Here is a 21,603-nt window from a genome sequence, read left to right as displayed (position 1 = left end):
TCTTTCTTTCTTTATTTCCTCCCAAAGGAGATTATCATAACATATTTACAAGAATACAAACATATAGACAATTGTAGAGAAAACGGCTAATATAGGTCTACTATAATGCAAAGAATCAGTCCATATAATACGTAATTACCAACAAGTTTACAGGTGTACACACTCTATATCAATACCAAAATATAAAGTATTATTATTCAAATCGGTATATGATATGCAAATTTACATTCAATTTACTATATGTAATGTGTGGAACTGTGAAATACTTGATCAGGGGTTTCACACCCACCCCCCCCCCCCCCCCCCCCCCCCATTTTAGACTCCAAAGAGTCTAACGTTTATATTATGATATGTTCCTTTCTTTCTTTCTTTATTTCCTCCCAAAGGAGATTATCATAACATATTTACAAGAATACAAACATATAGACAATTGTAGAGAAAACGGCTAATATAGGTCTACTATAATGCAAAGAATCAGTCCATATAATACGTAATTACCAACAAGTTTACAGGTGTACACACTCTATATCAATACCAAAATATAAAGTATTATTTATAGAACACTGATATCCTGTGACATTTATGTGTATCGACAGGATGTTGCACGTGACATTCTATAATAACATGCTGCTGCATCCCTAATTAGGCGGAAATTAAGAAGGTGCAAACTATAAGAAAAATCTGTAAATGAAAGGCCTGGGAGTGACCTTGCGCCTAAAAGAAACAAATAGAGGTCGTTATTATTAAGTCCACATAGGTCAGCAGATAAGTTAATGTCGCAATTTTCTATAACAGTTTGCCACCAAGCTTCTCTAAATAAATAAGTTCCATCGCAGGAAGTAAAAACATGTTCAAAAATATTTATGAACAATTTTTGACATAAACTGCAGATGTGCGGGGGAAGGTCTTGGAGAGTCCAAAGTTTGACAATAAATTTACATAGAGTAACTTCCTGAATTTCGCTAGGAATTTTCCATATCCAGTCTGGTCTGCTGTTTCCAGTTATATGTCTAAATTGAGTAAAGTCGTTGTCTCGGAGCATGCGGTTTGATCTGGAAGTTGTAAAGTGGTAAAACACAGCTGAGTTAACAGTCTTTTTCCATTCAAGTTTATTTAGAAACAATCCATTTTGTAGATACGAGTTCAGATGTTCTAACAGATTATATTTATCCAGAAGGTGAATTACGTCGGGAATAAAGCCGTAGTGTTTGCAGTTTGGAGAGTCGAGGTATGAAAAAAGGCGATGAAGAAAGATCTTTTTCGTGAGGCATTTTGTGTCCATTAAACAGAGACGGCCAAAGAACTGTAATTTACGTTTGTCGATTTCGGAGGCTATTGGTAAAAGTCCAAAAATTGATTCACACATATCTGATCTTGTATGTTTTGGAAGATTCATGGCGTGTTTACAAATGAAGTGCTGAAATACATCCAAAGCGCGGTTGTCCTTCTGCTTAAGGTCACACCATAGCTCACTACCGTACAGAACACTAGGAAGAACAATCCGTTTATAAAGCTTGGAAAGAGTTGCGGGATTGAGGTGTTCGCTCATTTTGAGGGCAAAATACGTTTGTTGACCTTTTCTACATGCTTTTGCTGTTCTTTCTGTTGGGTCAAGCTTAGCATCTAGAAGAATACCAAGATTGTTATATGATTTTGAAATTTTAATGGTGTCATCGCCAAGTTTCCAGGAAAGAGAACTGTTGTTGATGTCTGTTGGAGAGAAATGTAGAACATTAGATTTGCTTGCGTTAAATTTGAATCGCCATCGAGTAGAGAAGTCGTAAGCTGTGTTGAGAAGGGTTTGAAGACCTCGTGGTGATAAGGCTATACAGGAAATATCATCTGCCAGTGCTGGATTTGAAGATCTAATGCTGTGAATTCCAGTATTTGGGTTTTGGTTTTGTAGTTCTTGTAGGAGATCGTTTATAAAGACTAAGTAGAGGAATGTTGAAAGGACTCCCCCTTGCCTCACTCCTTGGGAGATAGGGAACCAGTTGAAGTTTTTCTGATTCACGGCAACAGAGCAAAATGTGTCTGTATGACAATCGTCGATAAGGGTCCAAAGCGATCCTTTCACACCGAGTTGGTGTAATTTACACATGAGACCATGTCTCCACACAGTATCGAAGGCCTTCTGTGTGTCAAGAAAGGCAACATATACTGGGCTACCTTGTTCTAGGTTATGAAAGACGGTTTCTTGTAAGTTGAATGAAGCTGTTATGCATCCAAATTTTAGCTGGAATCCTTGCTGCTGTGGATTTGGAAAGGAAACGGAAGGGAGAACATGATCACGAATCCTAAGCGTAAGAATTTTTTCAAAAAGTTTCATTAAACAAGGAAGAAGAGCTATCGGTCTATAGCTGTCAGGTGAGCTCTTTGTTTTGTTGTTACCTTTGTAAATAGGAATAATGAGATCTGTTTTCCAGATAGATGGGATTCTGCCAATGTTGATAACTGCATTAAAGAGGTGCGAGATGCAGGTGAAGAGTTGAGGTCCTCCAAATATGAGATGTTCGTTCTGGATACAGTCGAGCCCAGGTGCTTTTCTGCGTTTAAGTTCTTTGATAGCCTTGGATATTTCGATAGCGGTAACTTCACCCCCCGGTAATTTCGATAGTGTTTGAAGTCGTGAGTTTTCCTGAATAACCAGATATGAGTTTTCTGTGAATTTGTAAAATTTTGAATCAAAATTTTTGCTTTTTGATGGGTTATAAATTTGTTCAAAATACTCAGCAAAACAGCTTGCAATTTCATCCGGGTTATCAACGAGTCTGCCATCAATTTCGATTTCCGGATAGAATCTTGTGTTCCTGGGTCGCTGGCGTTTAACAAGCTTCCAAAAAAAGCCGCACATCACACTCGGAAGCTTGATCAATATCGTGGAATACCGATGTCATGTATCTGTCGTGTTCAGCATTAAGTTCATTCCGGAACTCGCGTTTAGCCTTTTTGTAGTTCTTGTAGGAGTCGTGTACCATGCCTCTGGGACGACCCTCAATTAACCAGATATTTCGCATTTGGCGCTCTCGGTCGTGAAGGAGTTTGACTTCAGGTGTCCACTCGGGTCTTAAGTGAGGTTTAAATTTTGCTACAGGAATAAAAAGGGATGCAGCAGTGTATAAAATATGGTACAATTTTTTGCAGAAATTGTCAAGATCTACAACAGAACTCAACCTTTGTTCAAGTAAAACGTCTGACGCATTGTTAATATACAGTTCATAATGTTGCAGTTGGTTTACATCTGCCTTATGCCAGGCTGGTAAAGAGCTGCCTTTTTTACAAGAATAATTGTATTTTACATGTAAATCAATAGACATTAAAACTGGAAGATGGTCAGATGTAGAGCTGAATGTGCCTTCTTCCAGAATACGGTATTTATTTACGTTGTTGAAAAATGACCTATTGCACAGGATAAAATCTAACGTTGTCTTAGTTTGCAAAAAAGTGTAACTAGACCCCAAAATAGGAAAATCATTCGAAGGAATACATATGTTATTGCGATAGGTAAAGTCTTTGAGAGCTTTGGCTTTGTATTGGTTTACATTAGGTAATTCTTTGTCATATAAACTGGCATTGAGATCCCCCCGATTATTACATCCCCAAGAGTGCAAAGGTGATTAAACAATGCATCTAGTAGATTTAACTCTGTTTGATATGTTTGAATGTTGCTGTCTGATGGAAGATATGCGCCTAAAACATACAACGAGCGTTGGTGTTTGCGTTTAACTTCAATTCCTATAATACGAGAAGAAGTTATATCGGGTATTTCTGACACTGTGTGTAGCAGATCCTTTCTATACATAATCCCTACCCCTCCCTTTCCCACAAAGGGAGAATAAGGTTTATCTGTATTGTTACAGCTCTGTTCTAAATCTATATGTGCGAAGCTTGAGTATTTTGAGTTGATAGTGTCTAGGTAATTTACGCTTGTTGGTTTGAGTTTATGTTCACAAATTATTGCTATGTCACAATTGACAGTGTCTAAAACATTTGATAAGCTGAGAGATGATGACATTATACCACGCACATTCCATGCTAAAATATTGAAACATGTAGACATAGTAACAAACAGGCAAGCAAATAAGGTCACTAGCAAAAACAAGCTAAACATAGGATTAGTCAGCATTGTGATTGTCAAGTTCGTCATGGTCGTTGTTTTCCGAGGACCCGTCGTCCTCCGGTTGATTAAGAATATATTTTCTTGTATGGTGACATATGTTATGCATTCATACTATGTCACTACTTATGTGTAATGATTGTTGACTCAAAACTGTAAATTCAAATCGGTATATGATATGCAAATTTACATTCAATTTACTATATGTAATGTGTGGAACTGTGAAATACTTGATCAGGGGTTTCACACCCCCCCCCATTTTAGACTCCAAAGAGTCTAACGTTTATATTATGATATGTGAATTATTGTAAACTTATGGGCTGTGTTGCCTTAAGTTGTGTTTCTGAATATAAATAATATCGTAATTAATAATTTCATGATAAAGAAGTTATGGCTTTACTTTAATAAATATCACAATAATAATTTCAAAGTACTGTTAATTGACTTGATTTATCCACAGATTTCTTCAATTAGTTTGATAATGTCAATGGCTAAACTCTCATCATTAACATATTTACCATATAAGTCAGCAGGGTCATTAAAGTAATGTGCATTGCTAACAATGTTGCTGATCACAGCGTCACTAAGACCAGTTAATATGTTGACTGGTAACATAGTTGGGGAGTAGTTCTCTTTTTGTACCATTGCCATTCTCAGTTTTTCCAAAGATGTACGAAGAATTTCCCTGTCCTCTGGGCTCATTGCTCTGTAAGGCCTGCTGCCATCACCATCATATTCCTCAGCCGCTGCCAGCTCAATGCTGTCGTCTTCCTCGGAGATAAAAATTTGGAAGTCTTTAGGATGCTCACATTGAAAAATACTGTTGTTTTAATTTATCAATTGTTGCTTCAAAAATCGATCAGTATCAATAGACTGGCATACATTCGCATACAAGTAAAAACAAATTTTGATGAGGGAAAACTGCATAATTGTTTATTGGTGACTTAATTATTGTACACCATTAATAAATGCAGGTAGTTGTACATTTTAAACATTCGTAAATAGCCACGATAGTAGAAATGCACAAATATACAAATACAGAAGTACAAGTTATGGATCATGTAATATTTTGTACACTATAAGCATTCTGATGAGTGCCCTTAAAGAAAATTTCAAAATTATACTAATGTTGTCCCAAACCTGGGGTATCACGTGAAAAACGTACTTATAATATAATAGGACGTACCTCTCTTTCGAACTTTGACAATGGGTTATTTAAATAGGTTGATAAAACCCTCATAGGCAATGTTTTTGAAATGTGAGCATAGAAATAAAAGATCAGACATGATTTTTCAATATTTATTTCATTAATTCTGAAAAAAAAAATTGAAAATGAGTTTCCAAAGAACAATTCAAAATGGTATTATGATATATTTCAATACGCATTGTATACACTGAAACTTAAATAGCCTGCAATGCCTTGTACATTGTATCTCATTCACCTCATTGGTTTGTCAATAAAGGTAAACAGATAGCTAATTTTGTATGCAAATTTATGCCGACGTCACAAAATCTAGTGGTCTCGACCTGTTCAACCAATGAAATTATATATTTTGGTAATCCTCGATTTGACGTTACAAACTTTACCCGACTCGATTTACGGAGACAGCCGAGCGTCTGGTTGAACAAGACTAGGCTGAGGTGGAGCTCCAATAAGGTAAATTCCTCTGTGCTTTATGTATATCTATTAATATCACTCACTATGGGCAGGTATATGTCAATTTGAGAGTTATTGCAATGTTTGTGCTTATTATATAACCGAGTGGTTAGAACAGTTGAAACTCTCTGCTGGGAGAGTGGGTTCAATAGGTCGTGAGTTCAAGCCCCGGCCGGGGCGGAAGTAGAGTTCCAATAAAGTGAGTTTCCCAGTGCTGTATGTGTATCTATATCCCTCACTATGGACAGGTATATGTCAATTTGAGAGTTATTGCAATGTTTGTGCTTCTATGCAATGCGTATCGTTCCGATCCTCTCACATTGTCGTTTAACGGTATTTCACTTGTATCTCAGACGACCGTGTAGTGCGCGGCCAGCGCTCTGGGGTCCGTTTGTCATTGAAAACAAGATTTTTGTCTTGCCTAGATTGATGAGTGGTTAGAGCGGGGTCAGCTTACTGCTAGGAGAGTGGGTTCTGTATGTCGTGAGATTAAATTACGATTTTTTACTAGTATTATACATCTTCACTCTGAAAATGGTGACAATCATTCTTTATATTCTACAAAAACTGTGGACCCGGCCAAATACCTCTAGGTTACCATCCACAAGAACCTCAGATAGAATCACAGGGGCTAAGCCCGTTTTAACATTAATTTCAATGTAACCATAAATACAGAAAGGGGTCGAACTCTGACCCGGATAAAAACTACCAGCTCGCTTCAAAAGCCTAATAAATCAATTAATTTTTAATATGCATGTATTTTTCTGAAAAGTAATGTCTGAGGTACACTCATGCCAAATTTCAAGTTGATGGGTCTTAAAATAGCGGAGATATACGTCATTATTCTCTCGGAGTCGCCAGTTTATTTTTACTAGGACATTTACCGGTCCAGGGCTCACGATGGGATTTTGCCTATGACAACAGCAGTATTGCAACAAGTCGAGAAACATTCGCACCAATCTTTTAAAATTTCACATCAAACGCACGCTACTTACATCCTTAAAGTCCGATAAAATTCTTTAAATACTCTCCAAACTGAACTTTTATTCTGCAGCCACATCAACTTCTGACCAGACGGGCCATTGTGATAGCTAATGTTTAACTCAATTTCATTGGTTAATATTCCTGATGGTCCAATCAGAATCAGTCTTTCTCGAAGACGTCAAAATGGCTGGCCCTGTCAGAAGTCAATGTGGTTGCAGAATAAAAGTTCAGTATGGAGAGTATTTAAGGAATTTTATCGGAGTTTTTGTATGTAAGAAGCGTGCGTTTGATGATTAGTGCGATTGTTTCTCGACTTGTTGCAATACTGCTGTTGTCATAGGCAAAATCCCATCGTGATCCCTGGACCGGTAAATGTCCGAGTAAAAATAAACTTGCGACTTCGAGAGAATAATGACGTATATCTCCGCTATTTTAAGACCCATCAACTTGAAATTCGGCATGAGTGTATCTCAGACATTACTTTTCCGAAAATTACATGCATACTGCGAGTATTTTAAAATTTAATTGATTTATTAGGCTTTTGAAGCGAGCTGGTAGTTTTTTATTTGGGTCAGAGTTCGACCCCTTTCTTTATTTATGGTTACATTGAAATCAATGTTAAAACGGGCTTGGCCCCTGTGGATAGAATGAACATATCGACAACATTACGAAGAAAGCATATTCCACCAGAGCTTTCATACAGCTTAACTTGCAGCACTGCCCGCGTAATGTCAAGGCAACATGTTATACAACGCTGGGTAAGACCCTTAGTGGAGTATGCATGTACTGTGTGGGATCCACACACAGCCCTTAACATCCAGATATTGGAGGCAGTACAACGGCGATCGGCTCGATTTGTGATGGACAACTACTCACAAACTAGCAGTGTGACATCAATGCTTGAAACTTTCAAGTGGTTATCCTTGGAAGAACGTCGAGCCAGGAACAAAGCTATATTGATGTACAGGATAGTGCATGGACTAGTAGCTATTCCAACAACTGAGCTACACCCAATGATGACTACAGCCAGAGGCCACACAAACAGATTCCTGATTCCCTATGCTAGGACCTTATTGTATAAGCATTCCTTCTTCCCAGATAGTATCAGGATCTGGAACAACTTGCCACAGAGAGCAGCGGACAGTACATCTCTGGATGAATTCAGACAGGATGTCCTTGCATGCAGTCTACGTTAGAGTACCACCAGCTTTTATCCAGTTTTAACCTCACCTGAACTGAATATACATGCACTTGTTGTCACACCAAGCACAAGCCGAAGTGCGATGATACTCTAATGAGTCCTGCACTTTATTGGAAAAAGAAGAAAACGAGAACCAAGAACATCCGAGAAAACACTTCTCTTGATAATCGCATGATTTTTTTTTATCTCTCCATATATATATATATATATATTATGGATAATTCACGTCACAAACTTCCGTTAATTTCGATTAAGTTAACCGAGAACGTATCAAGGACGTTTCGGGGGTTTTTTTTTTGGGGGGGGGGGGGGGGGTACAAACTATTGTCAGACGATAGAGATAAGTAAATAGATCAACCTAAAATTCGCCCGAGTTTGGTGGGCCAAGGAAATAATCATCAATTCTAAAGAAATGTTGTTTGAATCGAAGACCCCCTATAAATCTAAGATGGCGAGTGTCGCCCCTTTACATTTTTGATTTGAATAATTATATGTTAGATGCTGTTAGTTACAGTACACTTTAGAATTATGTTTTAACTTATCACCGTAGTTTGTTTTCGGATACAGTAGTACATATATTTATAAATTGTAAACCAGAAACATTTTTTCTGCTGTTATTTTTCCCGATTTTCATCGAATTGGAAATTAGAAATTGACTGAAATTGTAGTTTATTTTACATGCAAATCAAATGTAAATAATTCATAGCAAAAACAACACTTCCCCTATCTAAAGATTTTTGAAACTGTTCATATTAAACCCAAGCAATATCGATAGCCTATAACTAAAATATCTCACCAATCATATTTAATAAACACTTATTCCTGCTGCTTAAATTATTCTTACATGCTTTTATTAATGCATCTGTAACCTTGGTTCATATATATATATATATATATACACTCTCAAATGGTAATGCAATCAGTCATGCTCGTCGAACACATATGCATGCAGTTTTGAGAATTAACGAAGAAAATCCGTGAAAATCTTTCCCTACATCTATCATATGTTCTTAAATCTCTCCATATATTATTGGTGATTATATAGAGAATCAGTTAGACTAAGTTAGACTATAAGGATAAGTAGATAGATCAAGACACGGTTGCATTTGTACGTGTAGTTATAGAGGCCTAAAAATCCAATATGTAAATTGTTGTTTGTAATATCAAAGATTTTAAGTGTTTCAAAAAACGGACCTAAACAGATGAGATTTATAAATTTTATGTATGAAATGGTTCACTTGTGTATTTTAAATGAATCACTAAATCTTGAATGTTAGAAGTCTAGTAAAAAGCGAACTATAGAGGAAAGAAGTCGTTAAACTAACACAAATTTGTCTACATGTATAAACAAGTACATGTACGAATGATCTTAGAATGGTTTGGTCTCGCAAGGATACAGGTGATTATATTTGATTGGTTAGTTTCGATATTGAATTTCGAATATCGTATTTCAGATTTCGAATCTCGATTTAGCCTTCTGGGCTTTCGTATATACATGTATGCGATATCAAGTTCAGATACGATCGATACTAGTAATCGAAATGTTTATTTAGCATACGTGACGCGCTGTTTGGCAAGAAAGTACTTATAAATACATTTTTTAAATCGATTTCCATTGAATATCATGAAAATAAAGCAAGTAATATCACATTGCAGTTCCACAAAATGTTTCCTTTTACCTCGTCAGTTCACTTCAGTGTAAATGGAATGTCGGATTTTGCAATCGATAATATTTCATTTCTCCATAGATAGCAACCCAAGGAATATTGAGAATAAAAAGAGATTATATACAGGTTTCCAATATTTGAAATATTAGTTTTTAGCTCACCTGAGCTGAAAGCTCAAGTGAGCTTTTCTGATCACTCTTTGTCCGGCGTCCGTCTGTCTGTCTGTCCGTCTGTCTGTCTGTAAACTTTTTACATTTTTGACTTCTTCTCCTGAACCACTTGGCCAAATTCAACCAAACTTGGCACAAAGCATCATTGGGTAAAGGGGATTCAAGTTTGTTAAAATAAAGGGCCACGCCCTATTGTAAAGGGAAATAATTAGGGTTTATTGAAAATTTGATGATATTTTAAAAAAATCTTAATCTTAATCTTAATCTTAATTTTTGTAAAAATTATTCTCAAAAACCATTTGGCCAGAAAAATCTGATACTTGTGTGGAAGCATCCTCAGATAGTGTAGATTCAAGTTTGTTCAAATCATGGTCCCCGGGGGTAAGGTGGGGCCACACTGGGGGGGTCAAAGTTTTACATAGAAGTATATAGAGTTAATCTTTAAAAATCTTCTTCTCAAAACCCATTTGGCCAGAAAAGCTGAAACCTGTGTGGAAGCATTCTCAGATAGTGTAAGTTCAAGTTTGTTCAAATCATGGTCCCTGGGGGTAAGGTGGGGCCACAATGGGGCGTCGAATTTTTACATAGGAGTATATAGAGTTAATCTTTAAAAATTTTCTTTCAAAAAACCTTTTGGCCAGAAAAGCTGAAACTTGTGTGGAAGCATCCTCAGATAGTGTAGATTCAAGTTTGTTCAAATCATGGTCCCCGGGGTTAGGTGGGACCACAATGGGGGGGGGGGGTCAAAGTTATACATAGGAGTATATAGAGTTAAACTTTCAAAATTTATATCTCAAAAACCATAAGGCCAAAAAAGCTGCTACTTGTGTGAAAGCATCCTCAGATGGTGCAGATTTAAGTTTGTTCAAATCATGGTCCCTGGGGGTAAGGTGGGGCCACAATGGGGGGTCAAATTTTTACATAGGAATATAAAGTGAAATTTTATTTTTAAATCTTCTACACAGAACAAGACTGGCCAGAAAAGCTGTTACTTGTGTAGCAAAATCATATTTTACAGGAGTAGGGTGGAGCCACATGGGGTGGAGGGTCCAATTTTACAAAAGAAAACAGTTTAAATTCACCAAAGTTCAAATGTTATAATATATGGTTTAACTTATATGCAAGCATTTTGACATATTTTTGATTCTTTAAAATTGTTTAGACTTTGGCCTCTGGACAGTTCTTGGGCTGACACAAGTTTGATGCAGGTTTATATCCCAGTTGATTTTGATCTTCTTGAGAACTGTAATGCTTAATATGTGAAATGACTATACTGTGACAAAGGGGATCAATGATAAACAAAATATCCTGGGAAAAAATTGAATTTTTGATATACAGGATCTGTTAGACTACATTTTCAATATTGTTTTTGGTATATTATTCCGTAAAAGTGATTTTATAATGTCTATTGTTGTTCAGGTGAGCAATGTGGCCCATGGGCCTCTTGTTTAACGATACTAAGTACTCGTGTTGGTAAGAGGCATTATTTCTTTCATTGAAAGTACGCTATACTAATGAGTCTAGTATACTAGTATGACAAATAATTTTACCATGGTGATACATTATCACAAAAACGTTTGCCCAAAGTACTTGTTAAGTACTTGTTACATGTTAGTTATGCATCATTTTGCAAGTGGTAAAAATGTGTTTTATATCTTTTTTATTATAATTGACCTGAAAGACACTGAAAACCAAGTACAAATATCTTATTTCAAACCAATATAAATTTCATTGTCCACAGTCACTCAAAAGCATATATAGTCAGTTCGCGGATTCGTCTTTGGAATATTTGAAACAGTGGTTTTTTTTGGGTTTTTTTTTTGGTTTTTTTTTTTGCTTGTCAAGATGTTTGGACGAATCTGCCCCCCCCTTCAAAAACGATGCTACGTGCCTGTACACACAAACTCTGAATATTTCTTATCAACTGTTGGTGTACATGTACTCGATTTTCAGCTAAATTAGGTTAATGCTCTAGATTTATTCTGCGCATGCACTTTCAGCAAAAAACCCCTCTCTCAACTGTTTTTGAGGCCTTGTGCAAACGGTATTTTGAGGCGAAGGTTTCATTTAGAGATAAGGTAGGTACACACGAACTCCTGTCATGAAATTTGGCTTCAAGATGGCGAGAAAATCGTGACTATTTTAGACAACATTGATCTCTTTTAACAGAAGAACTCTGTATAAGTACATGTATATGTGATAACAATCGAACTTTAAAGTTGAAATTTTGGAGTTTTTTTTATTTCATCTGTAATTCTTTATAGCTGAAAATATCATTTCTAAAAATTTTAAACTTAGTACATGTAGTACTGATGCGTAATTTGTTAATTAGCTTCCAAAAAACTCTTTACTTTTACGATTATATTATGTACGGTGGCCTTTTGGGGTTAGAAATACATATGTTAATTGTTATCTTATATGTTGCGTTGTGAAGGGTTAAATTCGAGTACCGTTTTGATTTTTAAAAAAAAATCTATGTTCACATTATTAATAAATACAAGAAGAAGGTGTGGTATTCGGGACAGATCCGGTTCAAGGCTGAAATCAATCATGTAATTTATGAACAAATGTATATATCGTTACAAACCACGACAAATATCTTTTATGTCACCCAATCTTGCAGCTGTTCGTGGTTACACAAGAAGAAATTATATCTTTAACCTCTTAAAATATTGACCAATGTGATTTTAAAAAGCATTGTGCAATGCAAAAAGCAATGTTCAGTGCGAAAACGAATTGTTCAGTGCAAGAAAACAATTTTCAATGCAAAAAACAATGGCTAATCTGAAAAAAGCGTAAAGCAATCGTTGTAGATAATACATAATGAAAGATACACGTGTTTGCTAAATTTAAAATTCATATAAAAAGGTTCCGATCACAATAGACAATTATTTTATAACCTGCCTAATATTTAAAATATAATTGATTAAGATATTATCTAAAAATTCAAACGACATGCTTGATGAAAAAATGAAATATTTTTTCTTCAGAAATTATAGTATTACAGTATTTTAAATTATTTTTTATCAAAAGATATGAGTATCAAATATAAGTTTGGTTGAACGTTACAAAGAGCACATAATCAACCAAAAATTTTAACGATTTCCGATCCTCAGCCATGTTCAGTAACTCTAAATTATCCGGATGTATTTTTTATTCGTACCATAAATCTGCCTTTCATACAGACAAATTTAATTAGTCTTCTAGTTTTAATCTTATGATCAGTTATTCAGTGACATGCTTGGCTTAATGGATTCAATAAGATTTACTACATAATTATAGGTAAAGCCGCCGATACAACTTTGTCCAGCTGAGGTAATTTATACAAAAATGTATGTATTTCTTACTAAAAGGAGTTGGGGTTTTTTTTTCTTGTAGAATAACTCACAAAAAGAGGAATTAAAATAGCCAATCATGTTGAAGTTGTCCATCAACATCCAGACCATTTTGGTGGGAATGGGCATTGGTCTTTTTGTGTACTACGTCATCAAACGGATGCGGTATCGTCTGCCACCTGGACCATGGTGTATCCCACTTATTGGGCATTATAAGAGTAACGATGTGTTTAATTTCACTTAGAGAGATAAGTTATTTTTTCATAATAAATCTCAACGTTAACTATTATAAGCTCCATGTACCTTTTTATTTGTATATAAAATAGAGGACGTTTAGAATCATGAATAACAAACTAGCGTTAAAACCACTGAAGTTTCGTTTCCTAGTTTATTCATCGCCTGAGATTCACTTAAAAACCGCAGAGCTTGCAAAGGAATACGGCTCTATAGTCCGGCTGTCTGTTGGTGTGTATAAAATCCCACACTCACAAATATGCACACTCGCACGCACACACCTACACACGCCTGTGATTATGAACTGTTTCACGAATGGCATGGATTAATATCGATAAAATCTCTGAATTACAAATGTATTCTTTATATTTATTGGAAAGGTCCCCAAACCTGGGTTGTTCTAAATGACATCAACTCTGTGCTGGAAGCAATGGTAAAGAAAAAGGCCGATTTTGCTGGAAGACCACAGATTACATCAGGTATACGTGACAGTTGTATCATGAGTGAAAAAAGAACCTCCTATTTTAATGCATGGGTTTCTTTTACATTAAACAATACATTATTATATATATATAATAGATTATCTTTTGCTTTACAAGTTTTTATTTTTACATAAGAAATTACATATGGTACTTTTATGACATACATGTATAACTAAACTTCGGGTAAAGGATGATATCCCTTAACAAATGAAAACAGACCCTTTTATGCAATTAAGTATAGGAGATCTACCAATCTTTCGATTATTTTAAAGAAAAGAGTGAATAAATGTGACATATTCTGATTTGTGTTTGTAGCTTGGATAGTTTTTTTTAATGTTAAGGTTGACACATTATCAATGATTATGCACACCCTGTAACAGTGAATTTCGTTCTGGTTTGTGAACTTGTACTTTAAGTGAATGAAAATGAATAGAATGGTTGGACCTTGGTGGAATAATCGATATGTATATGAAGCATTTATTATCGTTTTACTAACAGCGTTACAGTTTGGTTTGCTTGTCGAGGCGTGCTTAAATTTTGCAGGGCTGGGTTTTACAAAACTATCCTAAGACCTATAATAAGACATACTAGTATCTTAAGATTGTCATAAGATCTGATTTACGGTAGTCATAAGATTTATCACTTATGTTTCACGAGGCAATCTTAAAAGTTACATTGTAGAAATCTTAAGACAATTTTAAGTCACACTTCAGGCTTGCGTATACTTATTTTTTTGTAAATTATAAAAAAGAACTAAGGTTACATGGGGGATGTTTAATTTTTGCTTATACTAATTTTAAATTTCTAGATAGTTTATTTGAGTTACAAATATTAATGAGTTTTATGCTCTGAAATGATAATTGATTTTGCACCCACTGAAATCTATGTCACGTGACACACACACATACTAGAATTTTAATGACCGGAGCAGAACATCTACTAAGATTAATGTAAACAGTGTATCCTTACCTTATATAATGATTCATATCTCCCCTATGTTTGGTTCTTTGGGGTAGAAATAGGATTTTATATGAGTAAACATATCAAAAATTAAGTACCTGCAAAATAAAGAGAAATTCCTATAAAAATAAATTACTGGGGTTGTATTTCACACCATCCTTTAGAGAAATGCACAGGAAATATTATCTTCTTTATCTTCTCTATAATCTTTAATTTTGATTTTATTTGCTAATTGAATACATTGGAATTTAGAGTATTACTTTTTTTAGTTAAAAAATTACATCACAGCAATCATGAAATATTGGGGCAAAAATAATTATTCAAAAAGCAAATATATGGGAGAAAGGGTGGAATTGTGCTATAACTTGAGACTTTTTAAAAAATATTCTTTAAAGCCAATGTAAATAGTATAAAACAAATGTCAAAACTGTCATTTCAGGTGATGTGTTTACAGAAGGAGGAAAGGATATCGCCCTGGGTAATTATTCAGCTTCCTGGAAATTCCATAGGAAAATAGCCGGAAAGGCCCTAAGGTCAGTTGCACCGGTACTTTTTTCATATCATGAATATTGAGTTAAATGATTACTAATTTTACTTTATTCAACTACAATCAATTTCTAGGAATTATCTTCAGGGGGATTTATTGGAAAACATGATTCAAGACAATATGAATAAATTTTTGGACAAGATGGCTGAAGAGAAGGGACCGTTCGTTTTCAAAGAATACGCGGATCTGATAATTTTTCATCAACTGTACACAATATGTTTTGGAGAAAAGTAAGACTCCTAAAACCCTTTGCTTCGACACAAACAGAAAAAATGAAACTTTTCATTCTATATATATTTTTGGTAAAAAAAAAATTAGAACTGGATGACAATGCCTGCATAAATAACAACCAACCAAAATGTCGATCCAACAACTTTGTATAATACACATATCAACTTATAATATTGTCATTTTAGCATATTGGCATTTTAATAGAATTCCTTGTAAAATGTAGTATAAAATATGTTTTTAATGTTTAATATAATGACAACGTTAGTCCAAAAATTATCCAACGTAACAGATAACTTAAGTTCCTGTAGAACATACTTCATGTCTTTATCTCTTTTGATTAAAATGGTTAAATACCTAAATGCAAAAGGATGTTCAACATTGAAATTAACCAATTTTCCATAAGCCTCTCGCCGATGTATTTCTTTCTATCGTTTGAGATAATCTGGACTGTTTTAGCAAGATAACTTGCATAACTTTTACCAAGCAGAAAGAGCGAAGAAAAATTATAGATATCATTTTGAAAATATCTTTCTTTAAATTACAAAGAATTTTTACATCGGTAGAGGAATGTCTTTATTTACTTTAAAGTCAATTGTGTTGAAAGGTCCATGAACTAAAATCGTATATATAATGATTTTATAAAGGAAAAAAAAATAGACAAAATTATGATCTTTTTATATATTTTTTATTTCCATAAGACGTCCTGTAGATGACCCGGAGGTGAAAAGATTTATCAAATTAGACAATGATCTACTGGAGAAATTTGGTTCAGGTTTCTTTGAGGACCTATTTCCCTATTTGAAAAACATCTTTACGACGGCTAAATGGAAAAAATTGCTTGTGTTGACAGAAGATATACTGAACGTCCTCCGAAAGAAACTCAAAGAACACGAAGAAACTTTCCAGCCAGGTGACAAATCATAAGTCTCTACCACATTCCTTAATCCCTCTCCAAACCCCAATCCCTCACCCCAATAAAAAAACCGAAATGTAGTTGTATAAATAATATAATTAAAAATATATATTTAAAAAAAATTAGATTTCATTTCCATTGGCCTGAATGAAAATATATCATATTTACATATACATCCACACGAAACTCTGCATTAAGATTTCACTATCAATTACAGGAGTCAACAGGGACTTTATAGACAGCATGCTGATCGCCAAACAGGAAGCGAAGGATGAGGGCAATGAGGCGGCCCTGGAGATCTTGGATGACACGCACCTGGTTCAGACAATATCTGATATCTTCTTTGGTTCGTTGTTTTATTATTTTTAATCTTTGTTTAAGGAGTTTTCTTTAGAAGGATTTTTATCATAACTTATACTTGGATTAATTTTTAAATTGTTTTCTTTAGCGGGGGTAGATACAACTCGTTACACAATGGACTGGTTCGTTTATTTCATGACACGATTTCCGGAAACCCAAGCAAAATGTCAGGAGGAAATTGACAGAGTTGTTGGTAAATAATGGTTATAATACATATTGAATATACATAGTGTAAAAGACTGAAGTGGTATCTTTATTACAATGTAGTGAATATAATAAGTTACATTTTTAAAAAAAAATTCAAGATACTGTGTAAATTATATATCATGACATGTGGTGATAACGAACAATGTTCAAAATCAAAACTACAAAACAGGAGCAGAGAGAACACAGACCTTTAAAAAAATTTGAGGTACCGGTAGAATCTGTTGTCGGTAATGTATGCATATCGTAATGTGTCTGCATCTATATGCATATATGATACTAGACTTTGGCCTGTTCTGGCACGGGTTGACATTGCATGTGATATCGGGACGAAATAGATACATCGACACACCGTATATTGTTGATCTTCTCCACAGTTAAAATGCTTCCCATATATACCCGTAATGTAGCAGAAAATTGCAGAATCGCTTCAAAACGATTTTGGAGAAAATAAAGTTGCATTAAAAAAAAAAAACCAGTCAAATTATTCATTACAAACCATTTTGGGCTGTAAATAGCTTTCATCGGAAAGTCTAATTCTATTATTGCAGAATTCAACATTTTAGCAACAACGTTTTTTAGCTCACCGAGACGAAGTCAGGGGGAGCTTATGCTATACCCTCGGCGTCGGCGTCCGGACCTGATTCAAGTTTTTGCTGCAGGTCCTGTATCTAAGCTATTACTTGTCCTATCTTCACCAAACTTGCATGGATGATGCATCTGGACCTACTTATGGACTTGAAAGACTTGGATGCTGAATCTGAGTCCTAAATTTCAGATGCTGGAGGAGGTTAAGGTTGTTGGACCAGGTTAAAGTTTTTGTTGCAGGTGCCCTTTGATAGCAATATCTAAGTTACTGCAGGTCCGTACTTCACCAAACGTGCATGGATGGTGTGTCTTATGATACTGATGCACCAGACATGCTTGAGTGCTGAATCTGAGCTATAGGCTACAGATGCTGAAGGAGGTTAAGGTTTTTAGAGCTGGTTAAAGTTTTTGAAACAGGTGCCCTCTGATGATTATATCTTAGTTACTACTTGTTCTAACTTCACCAGACTTCCATGGATGGTGCGTCTTATGATACTGATACACCAGACAGGCTTGAATGCTGAATCTGAGCCATAGGTTTCGGATGCTGGAGGAGGTTAAGGTTTTTAGAGCTGGTTAAAGTTTTTGAAATAGGTGCCCTCTGATGATATATCTTAGTTATTACTTGTCCTCACTTCACCACACTTCCATGGATGATGCGTCTTATGATACTGATGCACCTGACAGGCTTGAATGCTGAGTCTGAGCCATAGGTTTCAGATGCTGGATATGGTTAAGTTTTTTGGAACAGGTCACATGTTTAATAGATAATAGTACTTTTTCAAACTTGCTTAGTTGACTAAACTGTAATATGAATGAATCACAGAGGAAGCTTCAGATGCAGAGCTTAATCTCCATTATCAAGGATGCTAAAAAATAAATCTTAGTTATTACAGGTCCCAACTTCACCAAACTTGAATGGATGGTGTGTCTTATGATACAGATGCACCTGACAGGCATGGATGTTGAATCTGAGCCAAAGGTTGCGGATGCTGGAGCAGGTTAAGGTTTTAATTGCTAGTGCCCTCTGATGATCATATCTTAGTTATTACTGGTCTGAACTTCACCAAACTTGCATGGAGATGCGTCTTATGTATACTGATGCACCTGGCAGGCTTGAATGCTGAATCTAAGCCATATGTTTCGGATGCTGGATGAGGTTTAGTTTTTTTTGGAACAGGTCACATGTTTTATAGATGATAGCTTGCATAGTTGATTTATCTATATTATTAATGAAATGCAGAGGTTGCTTCAGATGCAGAGCCTGATCTCAATTATCAAGGATGCTTAAGAAATCTCCTACCTCACTCAAACTTGCCCAATAGACAGATGTGTTTTTTGATAAATGATATAACATGATTCCTATGATATAGTATTGTATGGTATGAAACAATATTGTTTGATATGATACAATATAATATCATATGTAATATTATAAAAAGTTATATGATACAATATGATATTGTATCAATTTTTTTGATATTTTATATTATGATATTGTATCATGATATCGTAATATATAGTATTGTATATTATGATACAATATTGTATAATATTATATTGTATAAATAATTTATTATTTTATCACATGATACTATTACATAAGATATTGCAAAATATAATATTGTATCCTATGATACAATATTGTATATTCTTTAATATTGTATCATACGATATTGATTAATATGATATTAGTTTCTGTAATATAGAATTATATCACATGAAATTATATGATATGATACTGTAATATTATATAGTATCGTATAATACGATATTGTATAATACGATATTGGTTTATAATATGATATATTATCACATGAAATTGAATTGTATGATATTGTAAAATATATTATTGTATCATATGAAACAATATATATAATATAATATTGTATTATATGATATTTTACTTTATCACATAATATTGTATCATTTGATATGATGCAATGTTGTATCAAATTATATTGTATCATATGATACAATATCATATTATGTATCAAAAATGATACCGTTTCATACAATATCATACTATATTATACAATATAATATCACATGTTTCAATGTTATGATGTATTATGTAATATGATATTGTTATATAATACTATATTGTTTTATATATTATGATATTGTATGTGATCAAATACAATAACGTATAACACAATACAATGTCATATCATACGTTACAATATCATATCTCATCATTGTTTATAATGGTATGTTATTGTATTATATGATATATGTTGTAAATATGATAGGATGCAATATTTAATTTTATATTATTGTATTGATTAACATGTGAACATATGATTATTATACAATTTTAACAGATGATATACGATATTGTGTCAAAATAGATTACATGTCGAAGAATATTATGAGTGACATGTATGTGACTATTTCTTGTCATCTTTTAGAAGGTTGAATATTTTCGGCATTTACGTTACTCTCCACCACAGAACACACGCTGTGCTTTTATATTGTGAATATCTTTTGAATGAAAAGATCAATGCTTCAGCAAATTATGATATAAAAATTACCAAATTTTTAGATTCTTTAATTGTGGTATAATGTTGAAACATGTAGGGCATCAATTTTCTGAGAAAAAAAAAATCTAATCGAAGTTCACACTATTTAAGTATATTGTGTGCAACTCAAAATTTGCCATTTTATCATGACAGCACATGTAAAATTATAGAATTGAAAATAAATTATGTAACACATAAAAAGTAATATAAAGCTTTGTAAACTTCTGTAGGATCGAAGCAAATTTCAATGAAGGACAGAGGCAATTTAGATTACACCGAGGCCTGTATATTTGAGACGATGCGACTTTCAAATTTTATTGGTTTTGGGATTCCACACATGACAGTCTGTGATTCACAAGTTGGTGAGAAAGAATTAATCTTTTACATTTAAATTCTATTATTTTTTTCATATATCGATTTATCTAAGATCTGGAATCAATTTAGATCAATTATGTAGGCATATCTGTTTATTTTCATGATCAACATTTCGAATTATTTTGATAAAGGGATCTTTTGAAAAAAGGATGTTTGTTTTCTAATAATGTGAATTCCATTTTAAATTTTTCAGCTAAAATTAAACGCAAAACTTTGAAATTTCAAAACACGCAATAAAGCATTTTCTATTCTAATTCAGGGGGATACGATGTCCCAAAAGGCACCACTGTACTTATCAATTACTGGGCGCTTAACCATGACCCTAAACAATGGAAGGACCCAGAACAATTTGACCCACATCGCTTTCTCGATGAAAACGGCAAAATGAAACCCGCCAAACCAGACAGTTGGCTTCCCTTTTCTGCCGGACACCGAGTTTGTTTAGGAGAAAGTTTGGCCAAACCAGAACTCCTACTGATGAGTGCCAATCTTCTACAACGATTTGAAATAAGTCTCCCAGAGGGCGTGAAGCCAAATTTAGAGTGTCATATGCAGGGGTTTGGTGTAGAACTGCCATCTGATTACAAAATCGTGGTTAAAGAAAGAGCCGGAAGATGAAACCTGGTTATGGAACAGTTATTGTCATATTGATCTTGCAATTAAAAATTAATTTTAAAAAATTGTTAATTAATTATAGTTGATGTAAATGGATTTATGAGATAGTTATGATATCAATACTGGTGTAATACTGGTCAACCCATGATAAAATTATTTGTATCATCTTTTCACATAGTTTCTTTTAACGTTAGGTCATAAGACTTACCTAGATATAAGAAGACCAAGAAACTTCTGAAATGATTATATAATTTATATAATACGTATACCAATCATAATTTATGAGTCCACTCTCTTACAAAGTTATATCCTCTTAACATGACATCATCAACTTTTGAAAGTAGAGATATGTCAAAGTTGTACATGTATATGATTTGCACGATGTAGTATGATGATTATTACATATGCAATACATGTATTTTCAAAAGAAATGTGTTTGTA

General features: G+C 34.2%; 1 protein-coding gene across 3 annotated transcripts; it reads left to right on the top strand.

Annotated features, from left to right (window-relative positions):
• The first annotated feature begins 5,625 nt into the window (after positions 1-5,625).
• Positions 5,626-21,593, top strand: LOC105348414 (steroid 17-alpha-hydroxylase/17,20 lyase). Of its 3 annotated transcripts, none has more exons than XM_034472132.2 (11): positions 5,626-5,774; positions 13,175-13,349; positions 13,519-13,596; positions 13,746-13,844; positions 15,247-15,340; positions 15,429-15,584; positions 16,284-16,495; positions 16,716-16,844; positions 16,947-17,051; positions 20,403-20,534; positions 20,807-21,593. In XM_034472132.2, the coding sequence occupies exons 2-11, from the start codon at positions 13,211-13,213 to the stop codon at positions 21,163-21,165; spliced, it is 1,503 nt and encodes a 500-aa protein (XP_034328023.2). In that variant the 5' UTR covers positions 5,626-5,774; positions 13,175-13,210; the 3' UTR covers positions 21,166-21,593. The 3 variants fall into 3 exon arrangements, with proteins under 3 accessions (XP_034328023.2, XP_034328022.2, XP_034328024.2); XM_034472131.2 differs by lacking the exon at positions 5,626-5,774 and adding an exon at positions 11,791-11,874; XM_034472133.2 differs by lacking the exon at positions 5,626-5,774 and having other exon boundaries at positions 13,209-13,349; positions 13,458-13,596.
• The last annotated feature ends 10 nt before the right edge of the window (positions 21,594-21,603 follow it).

Source organism: Magallana gigas, chromosome 8, assembly GCF_963853765.1.
Source record: "Magallana gigas chromosome 8, xbMagGiga1.1, whole genome shotgun sequence".
Taxonomy (NCBI): Eukaryota; Metazoa; Mollusca; class Bivalvia; order Ostreida; family Ostreidae; genus Magallana; species Magallana gigas.
This window is presented reverse-complemented; position numbering and strand designations above follow the sequence as displayed.